The sequence below is a fragment of the Ranitomeya imitator genome, chromosome 6, assembly GCF_032444005.1.
Source record: "Ranitomeya imitator isolate aRanImi1 chromosome 6, aRanImi1.pri, whole genome shotgun sequence".
Classification (NCBI taxonomy): Eukaryota; Metazoa; Chordata; class Amphibia; order Anura; family Dendrobatidae; genus Ranitomeya; species Ranitomeya imitator.
In genome coordinates this window covers 212,972,409-212,985,443 of record NC_091287.1, presented here as the reverse complement: position 1 = coordinate 212,985,443, position 13,035 = coordinate 212,972,409, and the positions used below count along the sequence as shown (strand labels likewise).

The 13,035-nt window shown below is 44.7% G+C and overlaps 1 protein-coding gene across 2 annotated transcripts in view; it reads left to right on the top strand.

The window, feature by feature from the left end:
- The window catches only part of COL15A1 (collagen type XV alpha 1 chain), a 1,189,398-nt gene that overhangs the window by 574,518 nt on the left and 601,845 nt on the right, over positions 1-13,035 (top strand). For both annotated transcript variants that reach the window (XM_069730463.1, XM_069730464.1), the window contains exon 13: positions 8,715-8,852. In XM_069730463.1, coding sequence (XP_069586564.1) covers positions 8,715-8,852 — 138 coding nt within the window. The remainder of the gene's footprint in view (positions 1-8,714; positions 8,853-13,035) is intronic.

Genomic DNA, 13,035 nt, shown 5'->3' with positions numbered 1-13,035 from the left:
GTTCGAGTTGGGATGAAGACTGCGGTGAGGTTTGGGATGAAGTAGGATGGAATCGGGTCGAGTGCACAAGTGGTGAGATGTGATCTTGAAAGTAAGGCAGAAAGTTGGTTTTCTATAATGGTGGAGAAGCTGGTTTTGGAGGAGGAGAGCTGAGTAGTTAGGAATAGGGGTTGTGTGGGTTGTAGGCCAAAGATTTCTCTGATGTTGTCAATCTTCTGTTTGAAGAATGAGGCAAAGTCTTCAGCTGAGATGAGTGGAGAGGGAGGAGGTGCTGGGGACAGAGGAGAGAGTTGAAAGTGTTGAATAGCTGTTTAGGGTTGTGAGACAGGGAAGATATGAGAGATGAAGTAGGTTTGTTTTGCTGCAGCGAGTGTGGTCTTGAAATTGGTGAGAGACTGTTTAAATGCTGTGAAGACCTCGTTGGAGTGGGATCTTTTCCATCTCCGCTCAGCAATCCTGGAAGCCTGCCTCAGTTCTTTGGTCAGGTTGGTGTGCCCGGGTTGTATGTTGATTTTGCAAGCTATGGTATGTGTGAGAGGGGTGACCGATTAAAGAGCTGCAGCTATTGTGGTGTTATACAAAGAAGCAGCGACGTCCGCTTTGTGTAAGGAACATATGTCTGTGAGAGGGAGAAGAGATTCAAAGAGTGAGTGTAGATTGATGTATTTGAGATTTCTGCGAGGGTGTGCAAGTTTGTGGGGTGGGGATTGTGGACCTGGAGGGGAGAGGGAAGAGGAATGTAAGCAGGTTGTGGTCAGAAAGAGGTAGAGGTGAGATAGAGAGGTTAGATAGGGAGCAGGGGTGGGTGAAGATGAGGTTCAACTGTGTGGCCATCTTTGTGAGTGGCTGCAGAAGAGCATTGAGCAAGGCCGAAAGAGGAAGTGAGAGATGGAAGTTTAGTAGCACCAAAGAGGGAAGTGTCAATGGAGATGTTGAAGTCACCAACGATGATAGTGGGGATGTCATCAGACAGGAAATGAAGTAGCCACGTGGTGAAGTGGTCAAAGAAGGTGGTGGCTGGCCCTGGAGGGCAGTAAATGACAGTCAGTTGGAGGTTGGTGGGGGAGTAGATGCGCATAGAGTGCACCTCAAAGGAAGTGAGGGTAACAGAGGGTGGCAGTGAGATGTGGGAGAAGGAGCAGTTATCTGACAGGAGAAAACAAACTCCTCTGCCATGCTTGCTGATGGGGCCGGGTGTGTGGGAAAGGTGGAATCCACCATGTGAAAGTGCAGCAGGAGAGGCTGTGTCAGAGGGGGTGAGCCAGGTTTCAGTGATAGCGAGGAAGGAAAGTTTGTTAGTAATGAAAAGATCATGGACGCAGGAAAGTTTGTTGCATAGAGCTCCTGTTAGTGGCACTGGGGAAGTGGGGGCCGGGCAAATATGTATAAGGTTAGAGAGGTTACGGAAATTTGTGATAGAGCGTGGATGGGAGGTAGAAATGACTGTGAGGATGTGGTGAAGAGGGCCAGGATTTGGAAAGATATCGCCAGCAGTGATGAGGAGCAGAGAAAGTGTTAGCAGGTGGGAGAAGGAGAGGGCATGAGAGGGCTGTTTGTGTTTGGAGACAGAGGACTGTATGTCGAGGAACAGTTCTGAGGAGGAGGTGAGAAGGATGGGGAGGATGGAGGGTGAGATAGACAGTTCCTTACTAGGTGTAGGGCTTAGGGGCATTAGTAGAAAGTGAAGGATTATAGGGGTAGAGTGAAAACTAACAGAAACATTATTTACAGTGACTATGTATCCAGTTCCCTTCAGTACCCTTCTGGTTCAATTCTGGATTAATTCTTCCATAATTCCTCACACTTCTATGATGCACTTATGTGATGCACTCTGCAGACTGACATCTTGCAGACGTATGGTTGGCAATATATTTGCTATAAAGTGCATTCAGATGTGTCTAAACCTTCACACTAAACGATATCGCTAGCAATCCGTGACGTTGCAGCGTCCTCGCTAGCGATATCGTTTAGTTTGACACGCAGCAGCGATCAGAATCCTGCTGTGATGTCGTTGGTCGGGGCTAGAGGGCCAGACCTTTCTTTGGTCTCTGGCTCTCCCGCTGACATCGCTGAATCGGCGTGTGTGACACCGATTCAGCGATGTCTTCGCTGGTAACCAGGGTAAACATCGGGTTACTAAGCGCAGGGCCGCGCTTAGTAACCCGATGTTTACCCTGGTTACCATTCTAAAAGTAAAAAAAACAAACGCTACATACTTACCTACCGCTGTCTGTCCCCGGCGCTTTGCTTCTCTGCTCTGGCTGTGAGCACAGCGGCCGGAAAGCAGAGCGGTGACGTCACTGCTCTGCTTTCCGGCTGCCCGGCGCTCACAGCCAGAGCAGAGAAGCAAAGCGCCGGGGACAGACAGCGGTAGGTAAGTATGTAGCGTTTGATTTTTTTACTTTTAGGATGGTAACCAGGGTAAACATCGGGTTACTAAGCGCAGCCCTGCGCTTAGTAACCCGATGTTTACCCTGGTTACCGGCATCGTTGGTCGCTGGAGAGCGGTCTGTGTGACAGCTCTCCAGCGACCAAACAGCGACGCTGCAGCGATCCGGATCGTTGTCTGGATCGCTGCAGCGTCGTTTAGTGTGAAGGTACCTTAAGAAGAGAGGAGTGGTCTTTGCTCATCTTGGTCACATAATTAAGAGTGGACCAGATGCATATGATCAAGCCAAAGTAAACAAGGTCATAAATAACATTGGGGTAAAGCAGGGGTTAGTTGAAAGACATACCAAGTGAATGCTAGCAGCAGAAGTAAGAGAAGTCAATGTGGAAAAGCTGGGTAACGTACCAAATTGTTTGCAAGAGGATGAGGTATGGGAAAGTCAATGTGGAAAAGCTGGGTAATGTACCAAGTGAATGCTAGCAGCAGAAGTAAGAAAAGTCAATGTGGAAAAGCTGGATAATGTACCAAATTGTTTGCAAGAGGCTGAGGTATGGGAAAGTTAATGTGGAAAAGCTGGGTAACGTACCAGTTAGAACAGAGGAAGCGGAGTACATGGGATTCTGGGGTGCAGTGTGTATTCTGGATTAAGAGATAGTTCAGACGTACCTGTTGTAGGGATTTCACTCACTCAGCTGCGACGGCTGACACTCAGGAGACGTGTTCCTTTAAAGTTCACTGGGTTTATTGCTTCATAAACCATGTGGCAAACAACAGAAAACAAATAGCCTTTGGTTCAGGTAAAGAAAAACAAGTGTCCAGTTCATCCGGCTCAGTCCTGAAGCCGTAACACACTCAGGAGGGTTTCACCTCCACACATACCTACCTGTGTTAAGCATTAGGCTTTCTTTTATATGTCTAACCACACCCAGAACCCATCACATGACCAGACATGTGGTTGTGACATCACCACAGGTCCTGAAACACATATAGGTAGCCATGGTTACATCACAGCAACAAGCCTTCTATAAGACACATATCTCCCATCGATTAGACATCCTTTAGCCACGCTACATACCTCCCCACTCTGCCTAAAGCCGTGGGGCTTGGCACTTTCTCCCACTAGACAAGGGATTCTTGACAGGGCATCAGCATTACCGTGCAGCTTTCCGGCCCTATGTTCCACATGGAAACAGAAGTCCTGCAGGGCTAAGAACCAACGGGTGACCCTAGCATTTCTACCCTTCGTTTCCCTCATCCACCTAAGTGGGGCATGGTCGGATATCAGTCTAAATTTACGTCCCAGCAAATAGTACCGTAATGTGTCGACTGCCCATTTTATGGCCAAGCACTCCTTTTCAACGACTGAGTAGTTCTTTTCAGACGAGGACAGCTTCCTACTCAGATAGAGAACAGGATGCTCCTCTCCATGTAGTTCTTGGGAAAGGACTGCTCCCACCCCAACATCTGAGGCATCTGTCTGAAGAATAAACTCTTTCTTGAAGTTTGGGGCCATCAGAACGGGTTGCTTACATAAAGCCTCTTTCATTTCTTGGAAGGCTGAATCTGTTTCTTCGGACCACTTAACCATTACTGATTTTGTCCCTTTTAGCAGGTCAGTCAGAGGCGCCGCCATTGTGGCGAAGTTTGGGATGAACCTCCTGTAATATCCCACGATTCCCAGGAAGGCTTTAACTTGCTTCTTGGAAACTGGTTTTGGCCATGTTTGAATTGCCTCCACTTTACTGATTTGGGGTTTTATTTCTCCATGACCCACTATGTATCCAAGGTACTTAGCTTCTTCTTTACCCAATGCACACTTCTTCGGGTTTATTGTAAATCCGGCCTCTCTTATAGCATCAAACACCGCTTGGACTTTCTCCAGATGACTCTCCCAGTCCGGGCTAAAGATGACGATATCATCTAGGTACGCAGCAGCGTATGCCTTGTGGGGTGCAAGGACTCTATCCGTAGCCCTTTGGAAGGTGGCCGAAGCTCCCTGTAGGCCAAATGGCATCCGGACATACTGGAAGCATCCATCTGGTGTAGAAAACGCCGTCTTCTCCTTGGCTTCCTGTGCCATGGGGATCTGCCAATACCCCTTCGTCAAATCCAAGGTGGTTATGTACCTGGCGGGCCCAAGCCTTTCGATGAGCTCATCAACTCGGGGCATGGGATATGCGTCGAACTTGGAGACCTCATTCAACTTCCTATAGTCGTTGCAAAATCTCCACTCCCCATCAGGTTTTGGGACCAGGACAATTGGGCTCGACCAACCGCTCTTGGATTCCTCAATGACTCCAAGCTTCAACATACGCTCCACTTCCTTGGAGACTATTTCTCGACGGGCCTCAGGAATTCTATAGGGCTTCACGTTCACGCGCACATGGGGCTCTGTCAGGACCTCATGCTCTATGACCTTCGTGTACCCAGGCAACTCGGAAAACAGGTCCCTGTTTTTCTGGAGTAACTCCCGGCATTGCTGTTTCTGGGACTCCAATAGCGTCTCCGCTATAGTAACCGCTCCAACCTCATCTTCTGGGTTGCTTAACAACGATGGAGTTACTGTCGGCTCTCTATCTTGCCACGGCTTGATAAGGTTGACATGGTATACTTGGAATGGTTTCCGTCTTCCTGGTTGGTGAATTTTATAGTTTACTTCACCAAGTTTCTCGACAACCTCATATGGCCCTTGCCATTTGGCCAAGAACTTGCTTTCCACTGTCGGAACTAACACAAGAACTCGGTCTCCCGGATTGAATTGCCTCACTCTTGCAGACCGGTTGTAGACCCTGGCCTGAGCTTCTTGTGCTTGGAGAAGGTGTTCTTTCACGATAGGCATCACCTTTGCAATCCTCTGCTGCATCAGGGCCACATGCTCAATGACGCTTCTGTGGGGCGTGACTTCGGCTTCCCAGGTTTCCTTGGCTATATCCAGGAGTCCTCGTGGATGGCGGCCATACAGAAGCTCAAACGGTGAGAAACCTGTGGAGGCCTGTGGAACTTCATGAATGGAAAACATCAAATAGGGTAAGAGACAATCCCAGTCTCTACCGTCTTTCTCTATAGCTTTTCTCAGCATGCTCTTCAGTGTCTTGTTAAATCTCTCAACAAGGCCATCTGACTGGGGATGGTACACCGAGGTCCTCAACTGGGAGATTTTCAGGGCTTTGCATAGTTCCCTCATCACCTTGCTCATGAAAGGAGTCCCCTGGTCAGTCAGGATCTCCTTCGGCAGACCTGTCCGGGAAAAGACATGGACCAACTCGCGAGCTATACTCTTTGAAGAAGAATTTCTCAAGGGAATTGCTTCAGGATAGCGTGTGGCGTAGTCCAGGATGACTAATATATACTGATGGCCCCGGGCTGATTTAACTAAGGGACCGACCAAGTCCATGGCAATTCTCTCGAATGGCACCTCAATAATGGGCAGTGGCACAAGGGGGTTCCGGAAATGAGGAGTGGGAGCAGTTAGCTGACATGTAGGGCAGGACCTGCAATAGTTCACTATTTCCCGGTGACACCCAGGCCAATAGAACCTCTGCACAACCCGTTCCTGCGTTTTTTCCACCCCTAGGTGTCCACCCAAGATGTGTGAATGGGCCATGTCCAACACCTTCCGTCTATATGGACCCGGCACTACCAACTGCTCTACCAACTCCTCCCTTATTTTCGTGACCCGGTACAACAACTCCCTGCTCATTAGAAAATGGGGAAATCTTGTGTCTGCCCCCGGCTCCTGTACCACCCCGTCAATAACTGACATTATTAAAGGCTTCCCTCAGAGTGGGGTCCCTATGTTGGGCAGTCCCAAAATTTTCACCGGATACCTCTAACTCCAGAATGTCAGATGCAGGGGACACTTCCTCCTCATCTCCAGCCAGGACACAAAAAGGAAACCTGTCTGACTCTGGGTGTGGCACCACCCTTCCCGGGTTCACTGGTTCCCTACTCTTGCTAGGGAGCTCAGAACCTTTCCCCCACAAATCCCAAAACAAACAGAAATCCCGGCCAATAATTATAGGGTGCAACAAGTCCTGAACGACGCCGACTATGTGGGACTCCGTGCCACATGTCGTTTCAATGTTCACACTGGCCACAGGGTAGTCCTTTGCATCACCATGTATGCATCGCACTCCGACCTTCTTTCCCGGGAGCAGGTGGAGAGGAAAAGTGGCCCTCACCAGGGTCACTAGGCTCCCCGAGTCTAACAGTGCCGTTACTGCTTGACCGTTCACCTTCACGGGACATGCTTGAGGTCCCTCGTTGGGCGGAGAGTTCACACTGCAAGCTGGATACGCATAGTATGAACAACGGCGTCCCATGCTGCAGTCCATCTGCTCAGTGGTTTGGGAACAACGGGCAGCTATATGTCCTGGCTTGTGGCACCTCCAACAAATAATATCACCCGTGGGGACCTTGGGCACCACCTCCCCCGCCCTTTGTGACCTTGGACGCACCACCCCTTTTTGGGACTCAGCTGCCTTCTGGGATCCCCAGTACGGCATGGGCTGCCTCCCGAAGGAGCCTTCCAACCCTTGGTATCTCTCAACCAGTCCGATCAGCTCGTCGGCATTCTGGGGATCACCCTGGGCAACCCAAGACTGTATAGGCCTCGGGAGGGAATGGACAAACCGATCCATCATCACCCGTTCTACCATCTGTGCAGGCGCAGAGGACTCTGGCTGCAGCCATTTCTGGACCAGGTGCAAAAGATCAAACATTTAGGAACGAGGTGGTTTGTCCCGGTGATAGCCCCAGGAGTGAACTCGCTGTGCCCTGACAGTCAGTGTCACCCCCAAACGTGCGAGAATCTCGGCTTTCAATTTGTGATACTCTTTGGCATCCTGCAAGGTCAAATCATAGTACGCCTTCTGGGGTTCTCCCGTCAGGTATGGCGCAAGTACCTCTGCCCACTGCTCTGGCGGAAGTTTTTCCCTCTCAGCGACCCTCTCAAACACCGTCAGGAAGGCCTCAACATCATCCCCGGGAGTCATTTTCTGCAATGCGCGTCTTACCGTTTTCCGGACGTGGGTGTCATCAGCCAAACCTGGGGTTGGGGCGCTCGCCTTTCCCTGGATGGCAGTTGCCAGAAGCTGCATCTGCTGCTGATGCTCCTGCTGGCTCTGCTGCATCTGCTGCTGGCTCTGTTGTAACTGCTGCCGTTGCTCCTGCTGGCTTTGTTGCATCTGCTGCCGTTGCTCCTGCTGGCTCTGTTGTATCTGCTGCATCAACAGCCTGTTGGTCTCTTGCTGCCTTTTCTCCTGCTGTGACTGCATCTGGACCAATTGTTTCAGCAGGTCCTCCATTTTCTCCGGCAATGCTTGCTGGCTTGCAACAGCCTTGACCCAGGACATTCAAAATAAACTCACGTCTCCGCTGGGAACGCTGCCCGCATTCTCCACCAATTGTAGGGATTTCACTCACTCAGCTGCGACGGCTGACACTCAGGAGACGTGTTCCTTTAAAGTTCACTGGGTTTATTGCTTCATAAACCATGTGGCAAACAACAGAAAACAAATAGCCTTTGGTTCAGGTAAAGAAAAACAAGTGTCCAGTTCATCCGGCTCAGTCCTGAAGCCGTAACACACTCAGGAGGGTTTCACCTCCACACATACCTACCTGTGTTAAGCATTAGGCTTTCTTTTATATGTCTAACCACACCCAGAACCCATCACATGACCAGACATGTGGTTGTGACATCACCACAGGTCCTGAAACACATATAGGTAGCCATGGTTACATCACAGCAACAAGCCATCTATAAGACACATATCTCCCATCGATTAGACATCCTTTAGCCACGCTACACTGTGGATAAATGCCGATGGATCAGGGCATGACAGCATGAAGGAGAATATACCATGGGTTACCATTCTGGTATATTTCTGATGTTACACTTGAAAGATGTCACACTTCAAATGATGTCACATCTGACCAAGGTCATATTTGACCTGCTCCATTCAACTTATACCATTCATACTGATGTAAATACTGACCAAATACTGAATGTGTGAACGTGGCCTTAAAATTATCTTGAGTCTAAATGAATGCTCAGCTAACTCCAGCATACTCCCTAGAAGCAAAGTTTCTCATGCATTTTCTGAACAACATTACCTGTGATTGTGTTCCAATGAACAACCATTCACCCAGAGAAGGAAGTGTTTCCAATTACATACAATAGCAACAAATACAGTATAAGATGTCCAAACATACAAAGCTCTATGGGTATGGGTAGTAGATGTACAAAATATATCTGGTTTTAATGTATTTAAATTCAATATAAATACATTGTTTGTTTCAATAAGAATGTTTTCTTCTTTTAAAGTGCTTACCTGGATTACCAGGGCCAGTTGGGCCACAAGGACCACCAGGATTGCCTGGAAGGCCAGGTTCTGGCTCAGGAATTGACGGTCCTCCAGGAAAGGATGGTAAAGATGGAGAACCTGGATTGCCCGGGCCACCTGTGAGTAATGAGAATCTAACTATAGGCGTCAGTTTAAAAATATAACTAAAACATGGAGCTCACAACTTGGAGATCCTGGAGCCCCAATCTAAACATGTGTTATTCATAACTGGTATTGCTTTTTAACATCTAATGACAATGTATTGTGTCACAAAAGTGGAAGATGCCTATGACAGAATAGACTTGGTACAGAGCTTATGCAAGGTGGTGCCTGCTTTACAACAATGTTAGAACAGTACTAGGGCCCTTTATCAGGAGCCTTTCCATAATTGAATAGTAAAAATGAATACTTTATAATTAATCTTATTAGACAAAAGGACTTCTTTGTCCACTTATGAGGCACTTCTCCTCATTCCAAGCAACACTTCCAAGCAATAGAAAAACTAAAGATAAAGCATCCTACAGCAAGGAGCATGGCTGTTTTCTAGGAATTTACAGAGCCTTGATAAAGTACACATTACAACCACAAATGTAAATTTAATTTACTGAGATTTTATGTGATATTCCAACACTAAGTCGCAAGTATTTGTGAAGTGTATAGAAAATAATACACGATTTTCTAAATATTTTAAAAATACTGTATTTACCTGAAAATTGTGATATGCATTTGTATTTAGCCCCCCTGACTAAAGTTTATAGGCCCACTTTTGGCTGCTATTTCTGCTGCAAGTTTTTCGGGGTTGTCTCTTCCAGCTTTGCTCATCTAGAGTTCCAGAAAAATTAAGAAAAATAAGATTTTATGAAACTATTATTACAAGTAAAGAAGGCATAAAATGATAAGGTGACATTGTCTGTGATAATGTCATAAAGTTCAATGAGTGCACCTTTCCTCCAACTCTGTCAACTCAGCTCTCTCAACTTCATGATAATCGTCAGATTAGGTCTCGAGGACATGACCATATAATGGGTGTTACGACTCTGATGGGTTTCCTAGGACCAGGGGCTCCTTCCCTGTCCCTCACGCTAGGGGTGTTCTAACTCGCCCTTTTCTCCTGATTACTTCTGATGGTGAAGACGCTGGGGCCACGTGCCTTCCCTTAGCTCATAAATCCGCCCTCAGTCTGTACCCTTCTGCCACCCACGGAAGAGGGGAATAGTATTGTACAATAATACACTAACCAGACTAACAAGGTAATACAAACAGGGATAAAGGAAAATACCAATCATGCAAATATACTCATACAAACAACAGAAGAAGACACCGGGGAGTGAAGCATGGGGTAAAAGCAAACTAGGAGAAGGAGAAGGATTAGCACACACCCAAAACCTGGCAACAGTCTCAGATAAATCCACCAAACTCCTTCTCAAACAACAACCACCATCCACCATCTCTAACCATGCAGCAATGAAGCTATCAAGCTATCTTCTGGCAATCATTGCTAGCCAGGGCCCAGATTATATAGGAGATGAGTGGCCAAGAGTGAACAGCTGAGAACCTTAATGCAGAAAAGCTTCCAAGAGCTCTCAACTGAGCAGATAAACCCCTGCACTGCTGAAAGAAATGTGCACCTTTTAATATGATTGTGAAATGCTTCTAAACAGTCCAGCAGTAGGAGAAATCAGACGCTCCTCTCTGGCTCCTCTGTCGCTGTAAACCCATGGCTATGGGTCCAAGTTTTGAAATCCAAGTTTTATTATGACACCACAAAAGCTGTGAAGCCATATTCCACCACTAATTTCATGTCAAGGCACATATCCTTTTTTCTGTTTTTCTGTTGAATCTATGTGAATTACTGGCATAATCTATAGTATGCTATACAAAAGCTTCAAGCCATTGATGAATTCCACAAAAACTTTGTGGGGTATTATACAGACTCCATGCACATGGCTCTATAATCTTCAACTATTATATTCCTGCATGAATATATATTTTAAAGGTAATGAAAAATTGTTTACATTTTGATATTTCAGGTACGTGATGAAGACATGTTACTTTCCCAGTTTTTTATTCTTTATATCAAGAAAAAAAATCTAACATAAATGTTTTTAAATAAATAAATTTAAAATTATATATATATATGTACATATATATATATATATATATATATATATATATATATATATATACATACATATATATATATATATATATATATATATATATACATATATATATATATATATATATACATATATATATAGTAGACAAAAAATGGAACAGCACAAATCCTATACTTATCTTCGGGTGCACAGCCCAAACAACCCGTCCAATGGTTGTATGCCAATCCAGATAGATCACAAAAATAGGCAGCACTCCATATTCAAGAGATAATATGCAGGTGTTTATTGAGCCCACATCTCCATGCAACGTTTCGGCTCCAACGGGCTTGAGAAAGGCTCAGTTGGAGCCGAAACGTTGCATGGAGATGTGGGCTCAATAAACACCTGCATATTATCTCTTGAATATGGAGTGCTGCCTATTTTTGTGATAGATATATATATATATATATATATATATATATATATATATATATATATATACACACATTAGCTTTATTTTACAAAAAATATTAAAAAAATATTATTAATGGGGTATTCACATCTCCAAAATCCTATCCCACTATGAAGTAGGTGAAATATTATTATAATGATAATGATAATTATTATTATTATTATTATTAATATTAGCAAATTCCTTCCATTACAAATGTAGTATAGTTCTTCTTAACTGCCATGTCGCTTACCCCATGGTTGAACATGATCAGACAAAAAGAACCTAAATATTTAAAACTCTAGAACACAGCAAACAATTAGAGCCTAGTTTTCATTTCTTAAAGTGATAGTCCAGTGAAAACTAGTTATCTTCTATCCTCTGGATATTTGTTAATTTGCTGATTAATGGGTGTCTGAATGCTGAGACTTATAGTAGAGTGTGGAATTTTATCTGTGATGAGGAACTTTCATCCTTATTATGAAACTTAGCAGCAGGTTTGATGCCCATCTGCCACTCTTTTTGTTCTCTATGGGGCTCCAGAAATAGGAATGCAGAGCACTCGGCAGCCACACAGGTGATAAATGGAACACATTTTTAATGATTAGTGCAGTCTTTCTCAACTCCAGTCCTCATGACCCACCAGCAGGTCATGTTTTCAGGATTTCCATAGTATTGCATAGGCGATGGAATTAATGCTTGAGCAGATGATGAAATTATCACCTGTGCAAACTAAGGAAAACCTGAAAACGTGACCTGTTGGTGGGTCTTGAGGACTGGAGTTGAGAAACACTGGATTAGTGAGAGCAATCAGACCCCAATGATTGAGAAGTCATTAAGTACCCTGTGCATAGGTGATAACTTGTTTTCACCAGACATCCCTTAACTCGCCACGGTGAAATGAAAACTGTGATTAGTTGATATGACTATTTAATGAAGAGGTCTTCTATAGTCATCTACTATGATCTTTGAATGCATCTAGCCACAGTTTAACCCCTTAGTGACAGAGCCAATTTGGTACTTAATGACCGAGCCAATTTTTGCAATTCTGACCACTGTCACTTTATGAGGTTATAACTCTGGAACGCTTCAACGGATCCCGCTGATTCTGAGATTGTTTTTTCATGACATATTGTACTTCATGTTAGTGGTAACATTTCTTCGATATTACTTGCGATTATTTATGAAAAAAACGGAAATATGGCGAAAATTTTTAAAATTTTGCAATTTTCAAACTTTGTATTTTTATGCCCTTAAATCAGAGAGATATGTCATGAAAAATAGTTAATAAATAACATTTCCCACATGTCTACTTTCCATCAGCACAATTTTGGAAACAAAATTTTTTTTTGTTAGGGAGTTATAAGGGTTAAAAGTTGATCAACAATTTCTCATTTTTACAACACCATTTTTTTTTAGGGACCACATCACATTTGAAGTCATTTTGAGGGGTCTATATGATAGAAAATAATGAAGTGTGACACCATTCTAAAAACTACACCCCTCAAGGTTCTCAAAACCACATTCAAGAAGTTTATTAACCCTTTACGTGCTTCACAGGAACTGAAACAATGTGGAAGGAAAAAATGAACATTTAACTTTTTTTTGCAAACATCTTAATTCAGAACCATTTTTTTTATTTTCACAAGTGTAAAAACAGAAATGTAACCATAAATTTTGTTATGCAATTTCTCCTGAATACGCGAATACCCCATATGTGAGGGTAAACCACTGTTTGGGCGCACCGCAGAG